General features: G+C 40.1%; 1 protein-coding gene across 1 annotated transcript in view; it reads left to right on the forward strand.

The window, feature by feature from the left end:
* LOC142347930 (WD repeat-containing protein 35-like) overlaps positions 1-27258 on the forward strand; it is a 172203-nt gene that overhangs the window by 130539 nt on the left and 14406 nt on the right. Inside the window, exons 18-19 of the mRNA XM_075399095.1 lie at positions 26044-26190; positions 26721-26916. Of these exons, the coding sequence (XP_075255210.1) occupies positions 26044-26190; positions 26721-26916 (343 nt within the window). The remainder of the gene's footprint in view (positions 1-26043; positions 26191-26720; positions 26917-27258) is intronic.

Genomic DNA, 27258 nt, shown 5'->3' on the forward strand with positions numbered 1-27258 from the left:
CCCGACGACTTCCAACAAACTAGTCAGTCTTAAAGCAAAGCCCACATTTTTGGAGCTTTCATTCGGTTAGAAGGTATTGTGAGATTTTCCTCTAGCATCCGCTTTGCTCATGGTGTCCCCATCAGAGAACGCATCATTGTCGTTTGAAATCATTTCCGGTAATGTTCGAATGGGAGTTTCCATATCTACGTGATGATAATCTTTCACTACAACGAACTTCGCGTCTAATTGATATCTTGAAGCTTGGGGGTTCAATGCTGAACGTTTGATTCCGTGTCTTTTTGAAGAAATATCCCCTGCAGAAAAATTTTCGCGTGGTGTAACGATTTGGCGTTGCAGCAATGTCGACTGAGTCGCCAAATCTTTTTTGAGAATGACTTGACTTTTTCTATCAGGTCGATATCAGATGATCTAATAGTTTGTTTTCCATAGGCTTCTGCAGCCCAACGACTGTTCCAACAAACTAGTCAGTCTTAAAGCGAAGCCCGCATTTTTGGAGCTTTCATTCAGTTAGAAGGAATTGTGAGGTTGACTTATAATTAAAATTTTCCGAAAGAGTTTGAGCCACGAGCACATTGATAGAAAGTAAAAGTTGTGATCTCTTTTGTTAGAGAATACGTCTCTCCGTACAATTGGATGTCTGTTGGGTGAGCCATACGCTCACAGTGTCGCATAACTTCCTGCCAAATAGCCGGTCTCGTTCTTTTTTGAAGGAGCACCAGTGTTTAACTGCAACAAACTGAAGTGAGCTTTTTATCCGATTCTTGACCCCTTAATTTTTGCCACTGATTGCTTTGTTTGCCTGCAGTGTCTTGTCAGTTCCTCTTGAGACTGTTTCTCTGCTTGAATTCTAGACAAATCTTTATGATTCTATGCAAATTTGGACGTGGATATCAACGACATAAAAGATAGATATGTACATGGCCTTCCGTAGCGCGTCCAATACCAATACGATGCATGAATTTTTAATTATCCAAGTTGTTAATCAAGTTTTCCAGAGCTTTTAGTCTCTGTTCTTCTTTCAGAAGCAGAGCATCCGCGGTCAAAGGATAAATACATTCGGTCCTCTTGATAAACTGTCCATTATACAATCTTTGATCTCTTGATTTCCTTCGATTGGTTCCAATTCTGTGAAAAGTGAAATCGGTACATCAGCATTTTCGCTGTTCAGTACTTGTTTGTCTGAATAGGTTCTTTGCTAATTTCTTCGTAGAGTCCACTTAGAGTATTTGTCTATGAACATCTTTCAATTTACACTTGAGTCCAGGCATTCGACTGTTCACGTCCTTTATGTAATCTCAATAACCGTTGTTGATTAATTTTTATAATGAATTGGGTAGTTTTAGCACTCGCTGATGTCCAATTAAAGTCTTCTAGACGCCATTGAGTTGTTGGATACATTGTGCCTCGTGGAGCAGCTTTGGCAGACTGATATTTGATTCAAATTTTGTTGGGATTAATCGGATATGGTTCGGAAGCAGTGACCTTGGTTGAACCTTTGCCGTGGTTATGCGTTGTTGTGCGTTTTCTGTTTTGAGCTTTTGCATTTCAATTATTGTCTCATCTTGTCTCGAAGTTTAGCCGGTGGACATACAGCACTATCGAACGTGCTTACCGTAACGTCAATCGTGCTTACACTTACATGGCTCGATCGATATGTGCCAAACCTAGACGTTAAAAAGGTTGGTTTTAAAAATATTTTAACGCAGTGGTTTTTTGCCATACTCATCATGTTCGCTGTGAAACTCGAGAACAAATTTTTGCTTCGAAATTGGATAAATTCACTTCAGACTTTGTTTTCTCGGTTTTGTAAGGTTTCAATTCCTCCAATTTTTTCACCCAGGTTTTCCTCTAGCATCAGCTCAGCTCGTGGTGTCCTCATCGGAGAACGCATCCATGTCGTTTGAAGTCATTTCCGGTAATGTTCGAATGTGAGTTTCCATATCTACGTGATGATAATCTGTCACTATAACGAACTTCGCGTCTATTTGATCTATTGGAGCTTGGGGGTTCAATGTTGAACGCTTGATTCCGTGTCTGTTTGAAAAAAATATTCGAGCTAAAAGGCTCACCCGTGTAACAATTTGGCGTTGCGCCAATGCCGACTCAGTCGCCGAATCGTTTTTGAGAAACACTTGACGTCCTCTATCAGATCGATATGAGTTTATCTAATAGTTGGTTTGTCAAAGGCTTCTGCAGCCCGACGACTGTTCCGGCAAACTAATCCATCTAAAAGCAAAGCCTGCATATTTAGAGCTTTCATTCAGTTAGAATGAATTGTGAGAGTGACGTATCAATAGAATCTTCCGAAAGAGTTTGAGCCACAAGCAAATTGATAGATAGTTAAAGTTGTGTCCCCTATTGCATGAGAATTTTTCTCTCCGTACAGCGGGAAGTTACTTGGGTCAGCTGTACAATCACAATGCTGCATATTTTCTTGCCAATTAGCCTCTGTCTTGTTCGCCATTGAGTTGTTGGAGACATTCTACTTGTGCCTCGATGAGCAGCTTTGCAAGACTGATTTTTGATTCCAATGTTTCTATGGGAATAATCGGATATGTTTCAGAAGCAGTGGACTTGATTCAAGCTTTGACGTGGTGCTGCGGTGCTGCGTTTTTGTGCGCTTTTTGTAGTGAGCTTTTGCATTTCAATTATTGTCTCGACCGCGACTCGGAAGTTGATCTGGTGGACATAAAGCACCGTCAAACGTGTTAACCCTACCGTTGAACGTGCTTACACCTACATGGCCAGATCGATGTGTGCCAAACCTAGAGGTTAAAAAAGTTGTCTTCTGAAATATTAAAATGAAATGGTTTTTCTGGTTTTTCTCTAAGCGCATCAGGATCGGTGTGACATTTGAGAACAATTCCTGCATCAAAGTCGGATAAACTCATTTTGGACTTTGCTTCCTCGGTTACGTAGTGTACCAGTTCCTCCAATTGTTCTACCCAGTTTTTCCTGTAGCATCTACTCTGCTTGTGGTGTCCTCGTCAGAGAACGCATCAGTGTCGTTTGAAATCAATTCTGGTAATGGAAAAAAAATTAACGTGTTGTTAATCTTTGCGTCTATTTCATCTATTGAAGCTTGCGGTTGTTCAATGCTGAACGTTTGATTCCGTGTCTGTTTGAAAAAAATATTCCGTTCTAAAGGCTCGCCAGTGTAACACTTTGGCTTTGCGGCAATGTCGACTGAGTCGCCGAATCTTTTTTGAGAAATACTTGACTTTCTCTATCAGATCGATATCAGATTGTCTAATAGTTGTTTGTCAAAGGCTTCTGCTGCCCGACGACTGTTCCAACGAACTAATCCATCTAAAAGCAACGCCTGCATATTTCCAGCGCCAAGGAGCTCGATATTGTAAAAATTTTGCGCTGCCGCAATGTCGACGGAGTCGCCGAACCAGGTCAATATCAGATGATTTGATAGTTGCTTTGCCAGTCTTCTGCAGCCCGATAAGATTTTCAGCGAACTATTCTGTCTGAGATCGAAGACTGCATATTTACAGCTTTCCTTTAGTTAGAAGAGCTGGTGAGGTTGATGCGTAAATAGAAACCTCCGAATGAGTTGGAGCCATGAGCATATCGATAGACAGGTAAAATTGTGTTCCACTTTGTAACGGAATCTGCCTCTCCATAAAGTGGAATGGCACTTGGGTCAGTTTTACACTCACATTGCCGCCCATGTTCCAGCTAAATCGAAGCCAGCATTTTTGCAGTTTTCATTGAGTTAGGAGTCGTGAGGTTAACGTGTAAATGGAAACTTCCGATTGCCTTTGAGCCATGAGCATCTTGATAGACAGGTAAAATTGTTAGCTATACATTCAGTGCCGCGTATGATCCAGACAAATAGCTTGTCTCCTTATCTATTGAAGGAGCACCAGTGGGAACCTTCAACAACCTCAAGTGATCTCTTTTCGGTTATTAGCCCCTTACTTTTTGCCACTGATTGCGTTGTTTGCCTGAAATGTTTTTTCGTGAGCTCTTCTGTTGAGACGTGTTTCTCTGCTTGAAAATTTGACAAATCTATAAGATCCTATGCAAATATCGACGTGGATAGCAACGACATGGATGGATGAGTGGATTGACTTTTCCTCTGGCATCAGCTCTGCTCGTGGTGTACTCTTCAGAGAACGCATCATTGTCGTTTGAATTCGTTTCCGTTTATGTTCGAATGGGAGTTTCCATATCTACGTGATGATAATCTTTCACTACAACGAACTTCGCGTCTATTTGATCTATTGAAGTTTGGGGGGTTCAGTGCTGATGAACGTTTAATTCCTTGTCTGTTTGAAGAAGTATTTAGCTCCAAGAACCTCGCCCTTGTAACAGTTTTGCGTTGCCGCAATGTCGACGGAGTCGCCGAACCAGGTCAATATCAGATGGTTTGATAGTTTTTTGCCAGTCTTCTGAAGCCCGATAAGATTTTCAATGAACTAATCTGTCTGAGATCGAAGCTTGCATATTTACAACTTTCCTTGAATTAGAAGAGGTTGTGAGTTTGATGCGTAAATTGAAGCTTCCGAATGAGTTGGAGCCATGAGCATTTCGATAGACAGGGAAAATTGTGTTCCACTTTGTAACGGAATCTGTCTCTCCATAAAGTGGAATGGCACTTGGGTCAGTTTTACACTCACATTGCCGCCCATGTTACAGCTAAATCGAAGCCAGCATTTTTGCAGTTTTCATTGAGTTAGGGGTCGTGAGGTTAACGTGTAAATGGAAACTTCCGATTGCCTTTGAGCCATGAGCATCTTGATAGACAGGTAAAATTGTTAGCTATACATTCAGTGCCGCGTATGATCCAGCCAAATAACTTATGTCTCCTTATCTATTGAAGGAGCACCAGTGGGAACCTTCAACAACCTGAAGTGATCTCTTTTCGGTTATTGGCCCCTTACTTTTTGCCACTGATTGCGTTGTTTGCCTGAAATGTTTTTTCGTGAGCTCTTCTGTTGAGACGTGTTTCTCTGCTTGAAAATTTGACAAATCTATAAGATCCTATGCAAATATCGACGTGGATAGCAACGACATGGATGGATGAGTGGATTGACTTTTCCTCTGGCATCAGCTCTGCTTGTGATGTACTCTTCAGAGAACGCATCATTGTCGTTTGAATTCGTTTCCGTTAATGTTCGAATGGGAATTTCCATATCTACGTGATGATAATCTTTCACTACAACGAACTTCGCGTCTATTTGATCTATTGAAGTTTGGGGGGTTCAATGCTGATAAACGTTTGATTCCGTGTCTGTTTGAAGAAGTATTTAGCTCCAAGAACCTCGCCCTTGTAACATTTTTGCGTTGCCGCAATGTCGACGGAATCGCCGAACCAGGTCAATATCAGATGGTTTGATAGTTTTTTGCCAGTCTTCTGAAGCCCGAGAAGATTTTCAATGAACTAATCTGTCTGAGATCGAAGCCTGCATATTTACAGCTTTCCTTGAGTTAGAAGAGGTTGTGAGGTTGATGCGTAAATAGAAATTTCCGAATGAGTTGGAGCCATGAGCATATCGATAGACAGGTAAAATTGTCTTCCATTTTGTAAGAGATGGTCTCTCCATACCGTGGGATGTCCTTTGTGTCCGCTATTAACCCACAGTGCCGCATATGTTCCAGCTAAATGGCCTGTCGCGTTCTTTATTGATGGAGCACCAGTGATAACCTTCAACATTTTTGATGGTGATTTTTCACACTCTGATGTGCAATTGAAGTCTTTTGAGACGCCCTTGAGTTGTTGGAGCTGTTCTATTTGTGCATCGTGAAGCAGCTTTGCCAGACACATTTTCGATTCCAAATGTTTTTGGGATTGATTGGATATGGTTCCGAAGCAGTGGCGTTGGTTGAAGCTTTGCCTTCCTGCTGCTTTGTTGACTGTAATGTCGACGGTGTCGCCGAATTCTTTTTGAGACATGACTTTTTCTATCAGGTCAATATCAGATGATCTAATAGTTGGTTTGCCAAAGGTTTCTGCAGCCCGACGACTGTGCCAACGAACTAAACCATCTAAAAGCGAAGCCTGCATGTTTTTAGCTTTCGTTCAGTTAGAAAGAATCGTGAGGTTGACGTGTAAAAAGAATCTTCCGAAAGAGTTCGAGCCACGAGCACATCGATTGAAGGTAAAGTTGTGTTTCCTTTTGTTGGAGAATCTATCTCTTCGTACAGTGGAATGCCACTTGGGTCAGCCATACAGCCAGTGCCGCGTATGTTCCAACCAAATAGCCTCAGTCTACTTCTCTATTGAAGGGGCACCAGTGGGAACATTCAACAACCTGAAGTGATCTTTTTTCGGTTTTCGACCCTTTGATTGTTGCCGCTGATTGTCGTGTCGTTCGCCTGTAGTTTGTTTTGAGCTCCTGTTTTGAGACCTGTTTCTCCGCTTGAGTTTTGGACAATTCTTCAGGGTCCAATACAAATATCGTGGATAAAATGTCGATAATTTGATTGCCTTCCGTAGCGTGAATTGCCTTCACTAGCAATAAGGCGCATGAATTGATAAATATCTAAGTTTTTAATTGCTCTTGAACGAAGTTCATAGCAATTATTGTAAACGTGTTTGCCTTTTTTATGCAAAATTTTTGCTTGACAATTTTGACTTTTCGAGTGACTTTTACGCCCTTGACTTTTTGAGTTTTGCGTGATCTAAAATTCTCTCTGAATCACAAGTTCAAGCAGCTGAACTCAATTGGTGGCAATTTAATACTAAAAGTCAGATGAAATGTCCGCCAAAACTGGTGTCATTTTTACTTTAAAACTTAATAGTGGTATATGTTAACCTCTAATGTGGTTATTTGAAGCCAACTATTGAACTTCTGAGTCCCATTTAGGCTCCCCCTCCCTCACTCCCTCCTCCTCCCCCCCCACTGAAGCATGCTGCAATTGATTAGAACTCCCACCAGACGTTCGAGAGCAATTCTTCGACGTTTAGTCGGTTATGTTTAATCAGGTTCTCCCAGTTTCTAAAGAGCTTTTGGTCCTCATTCAGAAGAAGCAAAAGATCACCGGTCCAGGGATAAATACTCTCGAGGCCCTTGATTTGCGGTCCATTATACAATATGTCATCTATTGATTTCCATCATCTGGTTCCAATTCAGTGAAAAATGAAGTCAGTACCTGAGCATTTTCCTTCACTATTTGATTGCCCTGATAGGTTTCTTGCTAATTTTTTCGTAGAGTCCATTTGGAGTATTTGTCTAAAACATCTCTCAATTTCCACTTGAGTTCTGGCTTTCGACTGTTTACGGCCTTCATGTGAGTTGCAATAATCATTGTTGACTAGCTTTCATTGTAACCGGGGTGGTTTTCCACACGGTGTGATGTCCAATTGAAGTCTTCCTTTACCAGTTCGACATAAATCACAGTCACCAAGGTACAGCATTTGTGTATTGAGCGACTCATCGGCATGGTTTTCTTCAATCTTCTTCGTAGCTGATGCCGCAGAAATACCAACTTATCGGCCCCCATAGGAATCACAAGTCCAACACTCTTCTGACCCTGCTTTAGATTCGGGACTTCTTGATTTCTGTCCGCTTTCAATATACACTTGTGTCCTGGAACTCGACTGTTTACGTCCTTCTTGTAAGCTTCAATAATCATTGTTGTCTATTTTATGGTAAACTGGGTAGTTTTGCTCTTTCTGGTGTCTAATCAAATTCTGCGAGACGCCATTTAGTTGTTGGAGACATTCTACTTGTCTCTCGTTGAGCAGCTTTGCAAGACTGATTTTTGATTCCAATGTTTTTATGGGAATAATCGGATATATCGGTTTCAGAAGCAGTTGACTTGATTAAAGAACTGCGGTGACTTATGTCATCAACTCCAAGAACCATTCTTAAAACTAATGTTTTCAGAAAAATGTTTTCAAAATAAAACGGTTCTACAATTTTTAATTGCTCTTGAACGAAGTTCATAGCAATTATTGTAAACGTGTGTGTCGTTTTTATGCAAAATTTTTGCTTGACAATTCTGAATTTTCGAGTGACTTTTACGCCCTTGACTTTTTGCGTTTTGCGTGATCTAAAATTCTCTCTGAATCTCAAGTTCAAGCAGCTGAACTCAATTGGTGGCAATTTAATACTAAAAGTCAGATTAAATGTCCACCAAAGCTGGTGTCTTTTTTACTTTAAAACTTAATAGTGGTATATGTTAACCGCTAATGTGGTTATTTGAAGCCAACTATTGAACTTCTGAGTCCCATTTAGGCTCCCCCTCCCTCACTCCCTCCTCCCCCCCCCCCCCCCCCACTGAAGCATGCTGCAATTGATTAGAACTCCCACCAGACGTTCGAGAGCAATTCTTCGACGTTTAGTCGGTTATGTTTAATCAGGTTCTCCCAGTTTCTAAAGAGCTTTTGGTCCTCGTTCAGAAGAAGCAAAAGATCACCGGTCCAGGGATAAATACTCTCGAGGCCCTTGATTTGCGGTCCATTATACAATATGTCATCTATTGATATCCATCATCTGGTTCCAATTCAGTGAAAAATGAAGTCAGTACCTGAGCATTTTCCTTCACTATTTGATTGCCCTGATAGGTTTCTTGCTAATTTTTTCGTAGAGTCCATTTGGAGTATTTGTCTAAAACATCTCTCAATTTCCACTTGAGTTCTGGCTTTCGACTGTTTACGGCCTTCATGTAAGTTGCAATAATCATTGTTGACTAGCTTTCATTGTAACCGGGGTGGTTTTCCACACGGTGTGATGTCCAATTGAAGTCTTCCTTTACCAGTTCGACATAAATCACAGTCACCAAGGTACAGCATTTGTGTATTGAGCGACTCATCGGCATTGTTTTCTTCAATCTTCTTCGTAGCTGATGCCGCAGAAATACCAACTTATCGGCTCCCCATAGGAATCACAAGTCCAACACTCTTCTGACCCTGCTTTAGATTCGGGACTTCTTGATTTCTGTCCGCTTTCAATATACACTTGTGTCCTGGAACTCGACTGTTTACGTCCTTCTTGTAAGCTTCAATAATCATTGTTGTCTATTTTATGGTAAACTGGGTAGTTTTGCACTTTCTGGTGTCTAATCAAATTCTGCGAGACGCCATTTAGTTGTTGGAGACATTCTACTTGTCTCTCGTTGAGCAGCTTTGCAAGACTGATTTTTGATTCCAATGTTTTTATGGGAATAATCGGATATATCGGTTTCAGAAGCAGTTGACTTGATTAAAGAACTGCGATGACTTATGTCATCAACTCCAAGAACCATTCTTAAAACTAATGTTTTTAGAAAAATGTTTTCAAAATAAAACGGTTCTACAATTTTTAATTGCTCTTGAACGAAGTTCATAGCAATTATTGTAAACGTGTGGGTCGTTTTTATGCAAAATTTTTGCTTGACAATTCTGAATTTTCGAGTGACTTTTACGCCCTTGACTTTTTGCGTTTTGCGTGATCTAAAATTTTCTCTGAATCACAAGTTCAAGCAGCTGAACTCAATTGGTGGCAATTTAATACTAAAAGTCAGATGAAATGTCCGCCAAAACTGGTGTCATTTTTACTTTAAAACTTAATAGTGGTATATGTTAACCTCTAATGTGGTTATTTGAAGCCAACTATTGAACTTCTGAGTCCCATTTAGGCTCCCCCTCCCTCACTCCCTCCTCCTCCTCCCCCCCCACTGAAGCATGCTGCAATTGATTAGAACTCCCACCAGACGTTCGAGAGCAATTCTTCGACGTTTAGTCGGTTATGTTTAATCAGGTTCTCCCAGTTTCTAAAGAGCTTTTGGTCCTCATTCAGAAGAAGCAAAAGATCACCGGTCCAGGGATAAATACTCTCGAGGCCCTTGATTTGCGGTCCATTATACAATATGTCATCTATTGATTTCCATCATCTGGTTCCAATTCAGTGAAAAATGAAGTCAGTACCTGAGCATTTTCCTTCACTATTTGATTGCCCTGATAGGTTTCTTGCTAATTTTTTCGTAGAGTCCATTTGGAGTATTTGTCTAAAAACATCTCTCAATTTCCACTTGAGTTCTGGCTTTCGACTGTTTACGGCCTTTATGTAAGTTGCAATAATCATTGTTGACTAGCTTTCATTGTAACCGGGGTGGTTTTCCACACGGTGTGATGTCCCATTGAAGTCTTCCTTTACCATTTCGACATAAATCACAGTCACCAAGGTACAGCATTTGTGTATTGAGCGACTCATCGGCATTGTTTTCTTCAATCTTCTTCGTAGCTGATGCCGCAGAAATACCAACTTATCGGCTCCCCATAGGAATCACAAGTCCAACACTCTTCTGACCCTGCTTTAGATTCGGGACTTCTTGATTTCTGTCCGCTTTCAATATACACTTGTGTCCTGGAACTCGACTGTTTACGTCCTTCTTGTAAGCTTCAATAATCATTGTTGTCTATTTTATGGTAAACTGGGTAGTTTTGCACTTTCTGGTGTCTAATCAAATTCTGCGAGACGCCATTTAGTTGTTGGAGACATTCTACTTGTCTCTCGTTGAGCAGCTTTGCAAGACTGATTTTTGATTCCAATGTTTTTATGGGAATAATCGGATATATCGGTTTCAGAAGCAGTTGACTTGATTAAAGAACTGCGATGACTTATGTCATCAACTCCAAGAACCATTCTTAAAACTAATGTTTTCAGAAAAATGTTTTCAAAATAAAACGGTTCTACAATTTTTAATTGCTCTTGAACGAAGTTCATAGCAATTATTGTAAACGTGTGGGTCGTTTTTATGCAAAATTTTTGCTTGACAATTCTGAATTTTCGAGTGACTTTTACGCCCTTGACTTTTTGCGTTTTGCGTGATCTAAAATTCTCTCTGAATCACAAGTTCAAGCAGCTGAACTCAATTGGTGGCAATTTAATACTAAAAGTCAGATGAAATGTCCGCCAAAACTGGTGTCATTTTACTTTAAAACTTAATAGTGGTATATGTTAACCTCTAATGTGGTTATTTGAGGCCAACTATTGAACTTCTGAGTCCCATTTAGGCTCCCCCTCCCTCACTCCCTCCTCCTCCCCCCCCCACTGAAGCATGCTGCAATTGATTAGAACTCCCACCAGACGTTCGAGAGCAATTCTTCGACGTTTAGTCGGTTATGTTTAATCAGGTTCTCCCAGTTTCTAAAGAGCTTTTGGTCCTCATTCAGAAGAAGCAAAAGATCACCGGTCCAGGGATAAATACTCTCGAGGCCCTTGATTTGCGGTCCATTATACAATATGTCATCTATTGATTTCCATCATCTGGTTCCAATTCAGTGAAAAATGAAGTCAGTACCTGAGCATTTTCCTTCACTATTTGATTGCCCTGATAGGTTTCTTGCTAATTTTTTCGTAGAGTCCATTTGGAGTATTTGTCTAAAAACATCTCTCAATTTCCACTTGAGTTCTGGCTTTCGACTGTTTACGGCCTTCATGTAAGTTGCAATAATCATTGTTGACTAGCTTTCATTGTAACCGGGGTGGTTTTCCACACGGTGTGATGTCCAATTGAAGTCTTCCTTTACCAGTTCGACAAAAATCACAGTCACCAAGGTACAGCATTTGTGTATTGAGCGACTCATCGGCATTGTTTTCTTCAATCTTCTTCGTAGCTGATGCCGCAGAAATACCAACTTATCGGCTCCCCATAGGAATCACAAGTCCAACACTCTTCTGACCCTGCTTTAGATTCGGGACTTCTTGATTTCTGTCCGCTTTCAATATACACTTGTGTCCTGGAACTCGACTGTTTACGTCCTTCTTGTAAGCTTCAATAATCATTGTTGTCTATTTTATGGTAAACTGGGTAGTTTTGCACTTTCTGGTGTCTAATCAAATTCTGCGAGACGCCATTTAGCTGTTGGAGACATTCTACTTGTCTCTCGTTGAGCAGCTTTGCAAGACTGATTTTTGATTCCAATGTTTTTATGGGAATAATCGGATATATCGGTTTCAGAAGCAGTTGACTTGATTAAAGAACTGCGATGACTTATGTCATCAACTCAAAGAACCATTCTTAAAACTAATGTTTTCAGAAAAATGTTTTCAAAAGAAAACGGTTCTACAATTTTTAATTGCTCTTGAACGAAGTTCATAGCAATTATTGTAAACGTGTGTGTCGTTTTTATGCAAAATTTTTGCTTGACAATTCTGAATTTTCGAGTGACTTTTACGCCCTTGACTTTTTGCGTTTTGCGTGATCTAAAATTCTCTCTGAATCACAAGTTCAAGCAGCTGAACTCAATTGGTGGCAATTTAGTACTAAAAGTCAGATGAAATGTCCGCCAAAACTGGTGTCTTTTTTTTAAAACTTAATAGTGGTATATGTTAACCTCTAATGTGGTTATTTGAAGCCAACTATTGAACTTCTGAGTCCCATTTAGGCTCCCCCTCCCTCACTCCCTCCTCCCCCCCCCCCACTGAAGCATGCTGCAATTGATTAGAACTCCCACCAGACGTTCGAGAGCAATTCTTCGACGTTTAGTCGGTTATGTTTAATCAGGTTCTCCCAGTTTCTAAAGAGCTTTTGGTCCTCATTCAGAAGAAGCAAAAGATCACCGGTCCAGGGATAAATACTCTCGAGGCCCTTGATTTGCGGTCCATTATACAATATGTCATCTATTGATTTCCATCATCTGGTTCCAATTCAGTGAAAAATGAAGTCAGTACCTGAGCATTTTCCTTCACTATTTGATTGCCCTGATAGGTTTCTTGCTAATTTTTTCGTAGAGTCCATTTGGAGTATTTGTCTAAAAACATCTCTCAATTTCCACTTGAGTTCTGGCTTTCGACTGTTTACGGCCTTTATGTAAGTTGCAATAATCATTGTTGACTAGCTTTCATTGTAACCGGGGTGGTTTTCCACACGGTGTGATGTCCCATTGAAGTCTTCCTTTACCAGTTCGACATAAATCACAGTCACCAAGGTACAGCATTTGTGTATTGAGCGACTCATCGGCATTGTTTTCTTCAATCTTCTTCGTAGCTGATGCCGCAGAAATACCAACTTATCGGCTCCCCATAGGAATCACAAGTCCAACACTCTTCTGACCCTGCTTTAGATTCGGGACTTCTTGATTTCTGTCCGCTTTCAATATACACTTGTGTCCTGGAACTCGACTGTTTACGTCCTTCTTGTAAGCTTCAATAATCATTGTTGTCTATTTTATGGTAAACTGGGTAGTTTTGCACTTTCTGGTGTCTAATCAAATTCTGCGAGACGCCATTTAGTTGTTGGACACATTCTACTTGTCTCTCGTTGAGCAGCTTTGCAAGACTGATTTTTGATTCCAATGTTTTTATGGGAATAATCGGATATATCGGTTTCAGAAGCAGTTGACTTGATTCAAGCTTTGACGTGGTGCTGCGGTGCTGCGTTTTTGTGCGCTTTTTGTAGTGAGCTTTTGCATTTCAATTATTGTCTCGACCGCGACTCGGAAGTTGATCTGGTGGACATAAAGCACCGTCAAACGTGTTAACCCTACCGTTTAACGTGCTTACACCTACATGGCCAGATCGGTTTGTGCCAAACCTAGAGGTTAAAAAAGTTGTTTTCTGAAATATTAAAACGAAATGGTGTTTCTGGTTTTTCTCTAAGCGCATCAGGATCGGTGTGACATTTGAGATCAATTTCTGCATCAAAGTCGGATAAACTCATTTTGGACTTTGCTTCCTCGGTTACGTAGTGTGCCAGCTCCTCCAATTGTTCTACCCAGTTTTTCCTCTAGCATCTGCTCTGCTTGTGGTGTCCTCATCCGAGAACGCATCATTGTCGTTTGAAATCAATTGCGTACACTTACAAGGCTCGATTAATGTGTGCCAAACCTAGACGTTGAAAATAGTTGTTTTTCGAACCATTGTAACGAAGAGGTTTTTCTGGTTTTTTGTCAGACATCAAGATTGCTGTGAAATTCGAGAACAATTTTTGCTTCCAAATCGCATGAATTCATTTCGGACTTTGCTTCCTCGTTTAATGAACGTGCCAATTGCTACAATTTTTGCACCCAGGTTTTCCTCTGGCATCAGCTCTGCTCGTGGTGTACTCTTCAGAGAACGCATCATTGTCGTTTGAAATCGTTTCCGTTAATGTTCGAATGGGAGTTTCCATAACTACGTGATGATAATCGTTCACTACAACAAAGTTTGCGTCTATTTCATCGATTGAAGATTGCATCATTATCGTTTGGAACCATTTCCGGTAACGTTCGAATGGGAGTTTCCATCTCTACGTGATGGTAATCTTTCACTACAACGAACTTTGCGTTTATTTGATCTTTTGAAGCTTGGGGGTTCAATGCTGAACGTTTGATTCCATGTCTGTTTGAAGAAGTTTTTAGCTCCAAGAACCTCGCCGTTGTAACTGTTTTGCGTTGCCGCAATGTCGACGGAGTCGCCGAACCAGGTCAATATCAGATGGTTTGATAGTTTTTTGCCAGTCTTCTGAAGCCCGATAAGATTTTCAATGAACTTATCTATCTGAGATCGAAGCCTGCATATTTACAGCTTTCCTTGAGTTAGAAGAGGTTGTGAGGTTGATGCGTAAATAGAAACTTCGGAATGAGTTGGAGCCATGAGCATATCGATAGACAGGTAAAATTGTCTTCCATTTTGTAAGAGATGGTTTCTCCATACCGTGGGATGTCCTTTGGGTCAGCTATTAACTCACAGTGCCGCATATGTTCCAGCTAAATGTCCTGTCGCGTTCTGTATTGATGGAGCCCCAGTGATAACCTTCAACAACCTTAAGTGATATCTTTGTTATTGACCACCTGATTTTCGCCACTGATTGCGTCGTTTGCCTTTTGTCTTGTAAGCTCTTTTGAGACCTGTTTCTCTGCTTCAATTTCTGACAAATCTTCAGGATCCTATACAACTATCGACGTGGATAGCAACGACATGACGGACGGATGAGTGGATTGACTTCCTTAGTTCATCCAATAGCAATACGGCGCATGAAATGATAAATATCTAAGTTATTTATCAAGTTCTCGCACTTTCTAAAGAGCTTTATGTCGATGGTGTTCTTAACCTTTCATATTACATTTGAGTCCAGATTTTCGACTGTTTACGTCCTTCATGAAAGCTGCAATAATCAGTGTAGACTAATTTTCATGGGGTTGTTTTGGCGCTCTTTGATGTCCAATTAAAGTCTTCGAGACGTCATTGAGTTGTTGGATACATTGTGCCTCGTGGAGCAGCTTTGCCAGACTGATTTTTGATTCCAAATGTTCTTGGGATTAATCGGATATGGTTTGAAAGCAGTGGCATTGGTTGAAGCTTTGCCTTCGTGCTGCTTTGTTGACTGTAATTTCGACGGAGTCACCGAATTCTTTTTGAGACATGAGGTTTCTATCAGGTCGGTATCAGATGATCTAATAGTTGGTTTGCCAAAGGTTTCTTTAGCCCGACGACTGTTCCAACGAACTAACCCATCTAAAAGCAAACCCTGCTTGTTTTTAGCTTTCGTTCCGTTAAAAAGAATTGTGAGGTTGACGCGTAAAAAGAATCCTCCGAAAGAGTTTGAGCCACAAGCACATCGGCAGATAGTTAAACTTGTGTCCCCTATCGCTTGAGAATTTTTCTCTCCGTACAGTGGGAAAGCACTTGGGTCAGCTATACAATCACAGTGCTGCATATGTTCCTGCCAATTAGCCTCTGTCTCGTTCTTCATTGAAGGAGTACCAGTGGGGTCAGTTGGGGCATCCTGATGTGATCTCTTTATTCGGTTGTCGACCCCTTAAGTTTCGTCGTTCGCCTGCAGTGTCTTGTGAGCTCTTCTTTTGAGACCTGTTTGTGTGCTTGAATTTTTGACAAATCTTCAGGATCCTATATAAATATCGAAGTTGATAACCACGACATGAATACATGAGTGTATTGACTTCCGTAGTGCATCCTATAGCGATAAGGCGCATGAAATGATAAATATCTAAGTTATTAATCAAGTTCTCCCACTTTCTTCAGAGATTTTTGTCGGTGGTTCTCTTTACCTTCGGGGCGCTTGATTACGCGCCTTCGGTCCATTATACAATCTGTCTTCTCTTGATTTCCGTCATCTGGTACCAATTCTGTGAATGGTAAAATCAGTACCTGAGCGTTTTCTTTCAGTTTGACTGTCCATTCTTCGTAGAGCCCATTTGGAGTATTTGTCTATAAACATCTTTCCATTTACACTTGAATATAAGCTGTAATAACCATTATGTACTACTTTTGTTAAGTGGGGTTGGACATCAGATGGTGTCAAAATTACCCCACTAACCATCTGATGTCCAATTGAAGTCTTCGAGACGCCATTGAGTTTATGGAGCCGTTCTATTTGTGCCTTGTGAAGCAGCTTTGCCAGACTGGTTTTCGATTCCAATTTTTTGGGGGTTAATTGGATATGGTTCGGCAGCAGTGGCATTGTTTGAAGCTTTGCCTTTGTGCTGCTTTGTTGTGCGCTTTCTGTTGGGATTTTGCATTTCAATTATTGTCTCATTCTCGTCTCGTAAGTTGAGCGAATGGACATACGGCACCGTCAAACGTGCTTACGCTAACTTCGATCGTGCTTAACACCTGCCGGGTTCAATCGATTTGTGCCAATTCTAGACGTTAAAAAAGGTTGTTTTTTGAACTATTGTAACGAAGAGGTTTTTCTGGTTTTTTTTATCAAACTGACCAAAATTGCTGTGAAAATTACATTTTTGCTTCGAATCTGGATAGACTCATTTCATTACTATCTAGGTTATGTTACGTGCCAATCCTTCAATTTGTTCAACACAGGTTTTTCTAGCATCATCTCTGCTCGTGGTCTCCTTGTCAGAGAACACGTCCTTGTCGTTTGGAACCATTTCTAGTAATGGTCAAGTAGGAGGTTCCATATCTACGTGATCATAGTCGTTCACTACAACGAATTTCTCGTCTACTTCCTCTATTAAAGCTTGCAGGTATTCAATGCTGAATGTTTGATTAAGCGTCTGTTTGAACAAATATTCAACGCCGAAAAGCTCTCCTGTATAACAATTTGGGGTTGCGGCAATGTCGACAGAAGCGCCGAATACTTTTTGAGAAAGACCTTTGACCTTTTCAACTAGATCAATATCCGACGACCTAATAGTTGGTTTGCCAAAGGCTTCTGCAGCCCGATCACTATTCCAACGAACTAACCCATCTGAAAGCAAAGCCTGCATATTGACAGCATTCATTGAGTTAGAAGGAATCATCAGGTTGACGTGTAAATGGAAACTTTCTAATGAGTTTGAGCCACGAGCACATCGATAGACAGGTAAGGTTGTATTTCCTTTCGTAAGAGACCCTGTCTCTCGGTACAGTGGGATGTCACTTGGGTCAGCTATGCACTCACAGTGCCGCATCTGTTCCTGCCAAATAGCCTGTATTTCCTTCTTTAATAGAGAAGCACCTTTGGAATCTTTCGCCAACTTGAAGTGATCAATTAGTTCGGTTATTGATGTCTTAATATCCTGCGCTGATTGCGTCGTTCGTCTGCAGTGTCTTGCGAGCTCTTATTTTGAGACCTGCTTCTCTACTTGAAAATTTGACATATCTATATGACCACTCCTTGCCAATTCCTCCGTTTTAGCTTTAAATAATTTTGCCAAATCTTCAGGATCCCATACGAATATACATGTGGATAGCAACGACATGAAGGCTGGATAGAGTGGATGGCTTTCCGTAGTGCATCCACTGGCGATACGACGCATGAAATGATAAATATCTAACTTTATAATTAAATTCTCCCAATTAAATTCTCCCACTTATTAAATTCTCCCACTACATTTTCAACGCCAAAAGCTCCTCCGTGTAACAATTGTGCGCTGCCGCTATGTCGACGGAGTCGCCGAACCATTTCCTTATCATACGATCTGATAGTTGGTTAGCCAATGTCTTCTTCAGCCTGATGAGAGTTTCAACGCACTAATCCATCTAACAGCGAAGCCAGCATTTTTGCAGTTTTCATTGAGTGAGGAGTCGTGAGGTTAACGTGTAAATGGAAACTTCCGATTGCCTTTGAGCCATGAGCATCTTGATAGACAGTTAAAATTGTCAGCTATACACCCAGTGCCGCGTATGATGCAGCCAAATAGCTTCTGTCTCCCTATCTATTGAAGGAGCACCAGTGGTAACATTCAACAACCTGAAGTAATCTCTTTTCGGTTATTGGCCCCTTACTTTTTGCCACTGATTGCGTTGTTTGCCTGAAATGTTTTTTCGTGAGCTCTTCTGTTGAGACCTGTTTCTCTGTTTGAAAATTTGACAAATCTATAAGATCCTATGCAAATATCGACGTGGATAGCAACGACATGGATGGATGAGTGGATTGAGTTTTCCTCTGGCATCAGCTCTGCTCGTGGTGTACTCTTCAGAGAACGCATCATTGTCGTTTGAGTTCGTTTCCGTTAATGTTCGAATGGGAGTTTCCATATATACGTGATGATAATCTTTCACTACAACGAACTTCGCGTCTATTTGATCTTTTGAAGTTTGGGGGGTTCAATGCTGATGAACGTTTGATTCCGTGTCTGTTTGAAGAAGTATTTAGCTCCAAGCACCTCGCCCTTGTAACAGTTTTGCGTTGCCGCAATGTCGACGGAGTCGCCGAACCAAGTCAATATCAGATGGTTTGATAGTTTTTTGCCAGTCTTCTGAAGCCCGATAAGATTTTCAATGAACTAATCTGTCTTAGATCGAAGCCTGCATATTTACAGCTTTCCTTGAGTTAGAAGAGGTTGTGAGGTTGATGCGTAAATAGAAACTTCCGAATGAGTTGGAGCCATGAGCATCGAGCCATGAGTTATTTATCAAGTTCTCGCACTTTCTAAAGAGCTTTATGTCGATGGTGTTCTTTACCTTTCATATTACATTTGAGTCCAGACATTCGACTGTTTACGTCCTTCATAAAAGCTGCAATAATCATTGTTGACTAATTTTCATGGTGTTGTTTTGGCGCTCTCTGATGTCCAATTGAAGTCTTCGAGACGTCATTGAGTTGTTGGATAAATTGTGCCTCGTGGAACAGCTTTTCCAGACTGATTTTCGATTCCAAATGTTTTTGGGATTAATCGGATATGGTTCGGAAGCAGTGGCATTGGTTGAAGCTTTGCCCTCGTGCTGCTTTGTTGACTGAAATGTCGACGGAGTCGCCGAATTCTTTTTGAGACATGACTTTTTCTATCAGGTCGATATCAGATGACCTAATAGTTGGTTTGCTTAAGGTTTCTGCAGCCCGACGACTGTTCCAACGAACTAACCATTTAAATTTGAACCCCGCATGTTTTTAGCTTTTGTTCAGTTAGATGGAATTGTGAGGTTGACGTGTAAAGAGAATCCTCCGAAAGAGTTTGAGCCACAAGCACATCGGCAGATAGTTAAACTTGTGTCCCCTGTCGCATGAGAATTTTTCTCCATACAGTGGGAAGTGACGGGTCAGCTATGCAATCACAGCGCTGCATATGTTCCGGCCAATTAGCCTTTGTCTCGTTCTTCATTGAAGGAGCACCATTGGGGACAATTGAGGCATCCTGAGGTGATCTCTTTGTTCGGTTGTCGACCCCATAAGTTTCGTCGTTCGCCTGCAGTGTCTTATAAGCTCTTCTTTTGAGATATGTTCGTCTGCTTGAATTTTTGACAAATCTTCAGGGTCCTAAATAAATATCGAAGTGGATAGCCACGACATGAAGAATAGATGAGTGGATTGACTTCCGTAGTGCATCCTATAGGGATAAGGCGCATGAAATGATAAATATCCAAATTATTAATCAAGTTCTTCCACTTTCTTCAGAAATTTTTGTCGGTGGTTTTTTTTACCTTCGGGGCGCTTGATTAAGCGCCTTCGGTCCATTATACAATCTGTCATCTCTTGATTTCCGTCATCTGGTACCAATTCTGTGAATGGTAAAATCAGTACCTGAGCGTTTTCTTTCAGTTTGACTGTCCATTCTTCGTAAAGCCCATATGGAGTTTTGTTCTATAAACATCTTTCCATTTACACTTGAATATAAGCTGTATTAACCATTATGGACTATTTTTTTAAAGTGGGGTTAGACATCAGATAGTGTCAAAATTGCCCCACTAACCATCTGATGTCCAATTGAAGTCTTCGAGACGCCATTGAGTTTAGGAGCCATTCTTTTTGTGCCTCGTGAAGCAGCTTCGCCAGACTGATTCTTGATTCCAATTGTTTTTATGGGATTAATTGGATATGGTTCGGAAGCAGTGGCATTGGTTGAAGCTTTGCCTTTGTGCTGCTTTGTTGTGCACTTTCTGTTGGGAGTTTGCATTTCTTTTATTGTCTCAATCTCGTCTCGTAAATTGAGCGGATGGACATACGGCACCGTCGAACGTGCTTACCCTAACGTCGATCGTGCTTACACCTACACAGCTCAATCGATTTGTGCCAATTCTAGACGTTAAAAAAGGTTGTTTTTTGAACTATTGTAACGAAGAGGTTTTTCTGGTTTTTTAATCAAACTGACCAAAATCGCTGTGAAAATCGAGAACATTTTCGCTTCGAATCTGGATAGACTCATTTCATTACTATCTAGGTTATGTTACGTGCCAATCCTTCAATTTGTTCAACACAGGTTTTTCTAGCATCATCTCTGCTCGTGTTCTCCTTGTCAGAGAACACGTCCTTGTCGTTTGGAACCATTTCTAGTAATGTTCAAGTAGGAGGTTCCATATCTACGTGATCATAGTCGTTCACTACAACGAATTTCTCGTCTACTTCCTCTATTGAAGCTTGCAGGTATTCAATGCTGAACGTTTGATTCCATGTCTGTTTGAAGAAATTTTCAACGCCAAAAGCTCCTCCGTGTAACAATTGTGCGCTGCCGCTATGTCGACGGAGTCGCCGAACCATTTCCTTATCATACGATCTGATAGTTGGTTAGCCAATGTCTTCTTCAGCCTGATGAGAGTTTCAACGCACTAATCCATCTAACAGCGAAGCCAGCATTTTTGCAGTTTTCATTTAGTTAGGAGTCGTGAGGTTAACGTGTAAATGGAAACTTCCGATTGCCTTTGAGCCATGAGCATCTTGATAGACAGCTAAAATTGTTCCATTTTGTAAGAGACTGTCTCTCCATACAGTGGGATGTCACTTGGGTCAGCTATACACCCAGTGCCGCGTATGATCCAGCCAAATAGCTTCTGTCTCCTTATCTATTTAAGGAGCAACAGTGAGAACCTTCAACAACCTGAAGAGATCTCTTTTCGGTTATTGGCCCCTTACTTTTTGCCGCTGATTGCGTCATTTGCGTGAAGTGTTATTTCGTGAGCTCTTCTAATGCGGCCTGTTTCTCTCCTTGAAAATTTGACAAATCTTTAAGATCCTATGCAAATATGGACGTGGACAGCAACGACATGAAGGATGGGTGAGTGGATTGACTTCCGTAGTGCATCCAATGGCAATACGGCGCATGAAATGATATATATCTAAGTTTTTAATTAAGTTCTCTCATTTTATAGAGAGCTTTTGGTTGCTGATCTTCTTTGAGAAGAAGCGCAGCATCCCGGGTAAAGGGATAAATTCTTTTGACTCTTGATTAGCGGTCCATTTATTCTGTTACCTCATGATTTGCGTCAGCTGGTTCCAATTTGGTGAAAAGAAATATCAGCACCTGAGCATTTTCGTTCACTGCTTGATATATTCTCTGCTAATTTCTTCGTAGAGACCATTTTGAGTATTTGTCTATAAACATCGTTCAATTTTCACTTGAGTTCTGGCTTTCGACTGTTTACGGCCTTCATGTAAGCTGCAATAATCATTGTTGACTAGCTTTCTTTGTAACCCGGGCGGTTTTCCATACTGTCTGATGTCCAATTGAAGTCTTTCGCTACCAGTTCGACATGAATCACAGTCACCAAGGTACCGCATATGTGTTTTGAGCGAATCCTTGGCATGGTTTTCTTCAATTTTCTTCGTAACTGATAACCGCAGAAATACCAACGTTTCGGCTCCCAATAGGAACCACAAGTCCAACCCTGTTCTGACCCTGCTCTAGATTCCTTTATTGGGCAATTATTTCTGGCAACAAACCCTTTTGGAGAAAATTTTTCACATTCTGAATAGTGCTCACAGGAAAAGCCTTATCCAATGTAGTTGTCGCATGGTCATCCAATATGCAGTACTTGCGAAAAGTTCCACCTCACGCGTAAGCTGGTGAAGAGCTTCTTCTGAATAGTTGAACATCAATCTTATCTATCTAATGATGGTCCAGGGGTTTCGAATTTGAGGTCAAATTGCTCGAGGTAGAACTGGTGCTTGGCATTCATACAACTGTTTTTCGGACCTCGAATTGTAGCTTATAACTCGGTAAAAAATTACCTCGGCAACGCTGGCGATTACATTTGATTGCATATAAAATTATTATCTCGTTAGATCGTGTTTTGGGATGTCCATATCTCATTTGCTAAAATTGCTCTCTCTCTGAAGTGAAAGTGTACTTGCCAAAATTTTGTTTAAAACGACGAGATCAAAGAAGACAAGTTGATATGCGATTGGAAGTAATTTAACTGATCGAAGACAATCATTGTATTCTTTATCAGTAAAATGACTGCGTGATTGTATTCATTTTTAACTTATTGTGACGCCTTTTCATTTAACTGTCGACGATAGATTTACTGGCAGACCAAATATTTTATAAGTTAAGACCGAAATTATGTAACTTTCGACTAGATTGCTTTTTACTGACTTCTTCGTTTAACTTGGATTGGATCTCTTTAGATGCGATAATCTCACAATAAATTTTCTGAAAAATATATGTCCAGCTCTTTGAAATGTCTTTCATGTGAGATGAATTTATCGGCGGTAAAAAGCAAAATTTGCTGGTTTTATTTTTTCCGTAAGGAAAATTGGAAACTTTTAAACTAATCGAAATTGAACTTAAGCCGATTCTCCTTGTTCCAAACAATAGCCTTTTCAATATCATTATCCAGCTGCTTTTTTTTGTCCACAGTGCAGACTGTTTTTGTGTCATCTGCGTATAAATAGAACTCATTGACACTCATTTTTGGTAGGTCATTTATATAAACGGAAAAAAGAAAATCTGTAAAGATTTACCCTTGAGGCCAACCGCTGGTGATTGGTTAAAATTAAGTTTTCCCACAAAAATTTTACAACTCTCTGCTGTCTGTCAGTCAATTATGGCGCAAAAAACTTTACTTTAGGAAAGCACTATCAATTCTCATTCGGCATAGTTTTGAAGTACACTATCATCGGCCTTTCGAGATATGTCGAGATACACTATCATCGGCATCTGTTTTGCCTCAAATAACTCGTACTATCTGCTGGAGTAGAGAAGCAATTGATTGATGGTTGAACGAGTTTTTCTAAAACTATGTTGCTCAACGCAAAGTTTTTGTTGCATAAGGATCGTGAACTGTTTATACATCAAACGCTCAAATAGTAGTGACAAGGAGCTACGCATGACAGTCGGTCGGAAGTTATTGATATTTAACTCTACCTTTTTGATATGGGGCCGTACATGCACTTTTTTCCAAAAACTGGAAACACATTTTCTAACAAAGCAGCCGAAAATAAATGAAGTTGTTTCAAAAATTACGGTAAAGCCGACTTCAGAAATTTTGGGCTAATTCGTGAAAATAATTAGCACCGCTTTGCATTTTGTATTTCCTCCTTCAGAGCCAATTTGTTAAACTGAAAGTCATCAAGAATTTTTTCTGGGCTTTGATGTAATGGAATAACAACTTCAGAATGCTCTTGAAAAAAATAGAGGCAAATAATTGTTAAATTATTCTGCAATCCTCTTGCATCCGAAAACTTTCTTTTCCATTTACACTTTTTTCTCGGCGAGAGCAGGCTGCTTTGATGTTTGTCTCGTTAGTTTATTTGCATTGTTTGCAGACCTTGTTTTTTTTCGACGAAATTGTTTTTGTCATTGTTTAGAGAAATGAATAATTGTTCACTGAGTCGTGAAATTCCCTGTGCGTTTTGTATACTTTTCAAAGCTGTTCTGAGTTTTTCGAAATGCTGTTCTAAATGGATACTAGAGGACATATAAATGGACTAATTAGTTCTTCTATACTTTTTCGTTTTTTTGTGGAGTTGCAACCGAAGGCGGTAGTTCTAATTTACGGTAAAAGGAATCGACAATGTTATCAATTGAGTTGGAAAATTAAAATTGATTGTAAAATCGTACCAGTTGGTTTTCGCAAAGTTAAAATGTTTCATTTTTGACCAGAGATCTCGTTCTGCATATTCAATCGAAATTTCAGCTAACAAATAATTGTGATCTGAAAACGAATTCTCCTGTAATATTTCGCTACACAAATTAGCATTAATACTAAGAAAGATGTCCAATGGTCGTGTATAAGATTGCAGTGATGAATTTTTCATTTTCTTGAGATCGTTCAAAACTGCTTTTCGTATGAACAATTACTACTCACTGTAAGCCAATCTGTTTGTGTGAAATTTATGTCACCATTCAAAAAGAAAGTGATGGAGTCAATGGACCTTCGATTTTCTTGAACATCTCGTACCTTCTCCTGAATCGTTTTGCATAGCAAACCTGCTCTTAGACTATTTTTGCTGTCAGCTGGGGAATTTTATTGGGTGATAATAACGATTGTAACCTTCCTGAAGACGTAGAAGCAGCGACAAATGAAATTTGAATTTGTTCGCAAAACTTCCATTTTAAATGATAATGTATTTCTGTTTGCTATAACGACGTCCTCGTGCGGTCCAACTTTTCTATCTGATTGCGACTGCTTTGAATATGATTGACTAATTGAGACTTCTTGGTTTTCAATAATTGGATTCAACCAAGTTTCTGTGAGGCAAACAATATCCGGTTTAATAGTTTTCGAGAGGATATCCAACTTGACTCGTCTATCTATGCTATATAATGAACGACAATTCACTGATATTGCACACAAAATTTTACTTGATCGTAGTCAACTGGAATCTGGAGAGTTCGCTAATAGGCGACTATTTTCCTCTATTGATAAATTAGTATCAATCATTTTCTTACTCAAAAACAGCCTAGCAGATCTAATTGTAATGTCTGAACGGTTGATTCTCATTGATTGAGCAAGTTTAAGTTGATAATCCAGAGCTTGTTTTTGTCCCATTTAATATTTGATAAAATTTTTGATAAAAATATTCTCGGCCTTCAATTTTGAATTTGACATGATTCTGCAATTCCATGTGTTTGGAAGCTTCACAACCAGCAGTCGTGGAGAGTTGGGGTTGTGCTAAATCTACCAAAACGAAGATTGTCTTCAATATTTAATGCTTAGACTCCAACTTTTCGGGCAATTTCTTCAACTGATTTTTTGTCATGACTTTTTGTTCGATACCGTTACCATTGTATCGCTTGTTTTCTCTGGTACTACGAAAACTATGATTTTTCCCCGCTCTGGTTGATCAGTTAAATCAGCATTGGCTCTTATATTCTCAGTTATCTGTTGAGGAAGAAAAGTTGGGATGGCAGACTGAGCTGCTTTCACAGTGAGACCACCCCAGAAAACCTACCTGGGGGATTGGATGAAAGCCGTAACTCCTGATGAAAGGTGTCCATGGCAACCAAAAAAGTAGTTGAATAGGAACCATCTCACCGCAGACCTGATTTTAAGTGCTTCGGCTAGCCCCAAATAAACTGCACTCCACTTGTACTCCACAAAAAAACAGATTGTAATAAATGTGTGTAAATTCTCGCAATAAGAGTGTTCAATGTTTGTTCAATTTTCAAGTTCAAGATTCCATCAACTGAACAACTCAATTTCACAAGCACGTGCGTTGATCCATCTCCAAAGTGCTGCTGCCCACCAGTTGTATATTGATATTTTTATGTTCCCTTATGCAGCAGATTCGCACACTTCGCAAAATTGTTCCATAAATTCGTGTGATGATACCTGCGTAAACGCTTTTGATCCGACTTATAAATCGTTTCTTTTTATTTTTTAGTCCATAGCGCATTGATTGTGTGATTAAAGACTGAACAGAAGGTGACTGTTAAATGACAAGAGATTAGCATTAAATTTGTCGCAGCTGAGTTGTAGTGGTTGAAAGGAGACACCGAGCCAACAAAAGAAAACAGAATTCGCGGAGGGAATTAAATGTGTGTTCTGCTGTGTTTAGAGACTTGGCAGTTGAGTTGAGACAGAAATTGGGCGATTGGGTCAGGGTTGTGCAGCTGTTGAAGGCAGGCAGTGATGGGGGAGACGATACGAGACTGGAGTATGCGTACAATGCTATTGGGGACTACTACGCTGACCGACAACATTGGTTGGTTACTTTAAAATGTCACCTTTTTGAGTCAATTTAAAATTTAAAATATTGCTGATTGAGTAAACTACAGAACTTTTACACCTATGATACAGTTATTCGTTGACCGGTATTTCGGATCATTTGAATTGAACGAACTTCAACTTTCGAACCAAATTTGGCAAAGGCAATTATGTGGGCTATAATTTCAGTATCTGATTGCGCATTTTAATTTTCGAGGCTTCGCTGCAGTTACCGACCAATAGTTTCAGGAATACATCAAACGCATGGCCGTGAGCAACGGCGAGCTTTAAGCGAGCAGATTGATCCCAGCTTACCTGAGCAGTCGGCTGATCTGAGAATAGTAGCAATAATAAATAGCATTGCTGATAACGAAGACTATCAAAAGAGAGTTTGTTGAAAACATCGCCATTTTTTTATCTTGGAGATCTTTTGGGTCCAAGTTAGGTGTCATAGTTTAATCTAATAAATTTCAAAAGCAAAGATAAACATATGATTGCGGTCGAGTTCTACGTTAATTGCTTTCTTAGGTCTAAAGCGGTGGTGTACTACAGTCAGGGTCGCAATCAAGAGAAGCTAGCTGATTGTTACTACAGCCTGGAGGACTTTGAGAACCTGAGCAAGATGGCCTCGTACTTGAGTGAGAACCACCCTCTCCTCCCTAAGATTGCAGAGATGTTCGTGTCCGTCGGAATGTCCGGAGAGGCAGTGGATGCGTTCAAAAAGGCGAGTGTGACCAGATATCTCAAGTTTGTTTTATAAAAACGACGTCACCATGGAATCGGAAGTTTTCACAGAAATTCTAGCAATATTTTTAACTTGAAATTCGATTGCGGGGCTCAATGTTTATTTTTGGACAATAGTAGGATGTCAAGCATTTTGGTCGAGCAATTTATTGAAATTTATGCCATTTATTTGATTTTATAATATATTGACGAAACTGATAGTTGAGTCATGCAGTTTTGAAAATAAGTCTAACAATCTGTACAGACGGGGACATTAAATATTCATGTGAATCATTTGACGGATAAGTTTTGACTAGTATAATAAATTAATTGATATTTGATG

The sequence above is a fragment of the Convolutriloba macropyga genome, chromosome 10 (genome assembly GCF_964194025.1).
Source record: "Convolutriloba macropyga chromosome 10, txConMacr16.3, whole genome shotgun sequence".
Classification (NCBI taxonomy): Eukaryota; Metazoa; Xenacoelomorpha; order Acoela; family Convolutidae; genus Convolutriloba; species Convolutriloba macropyga.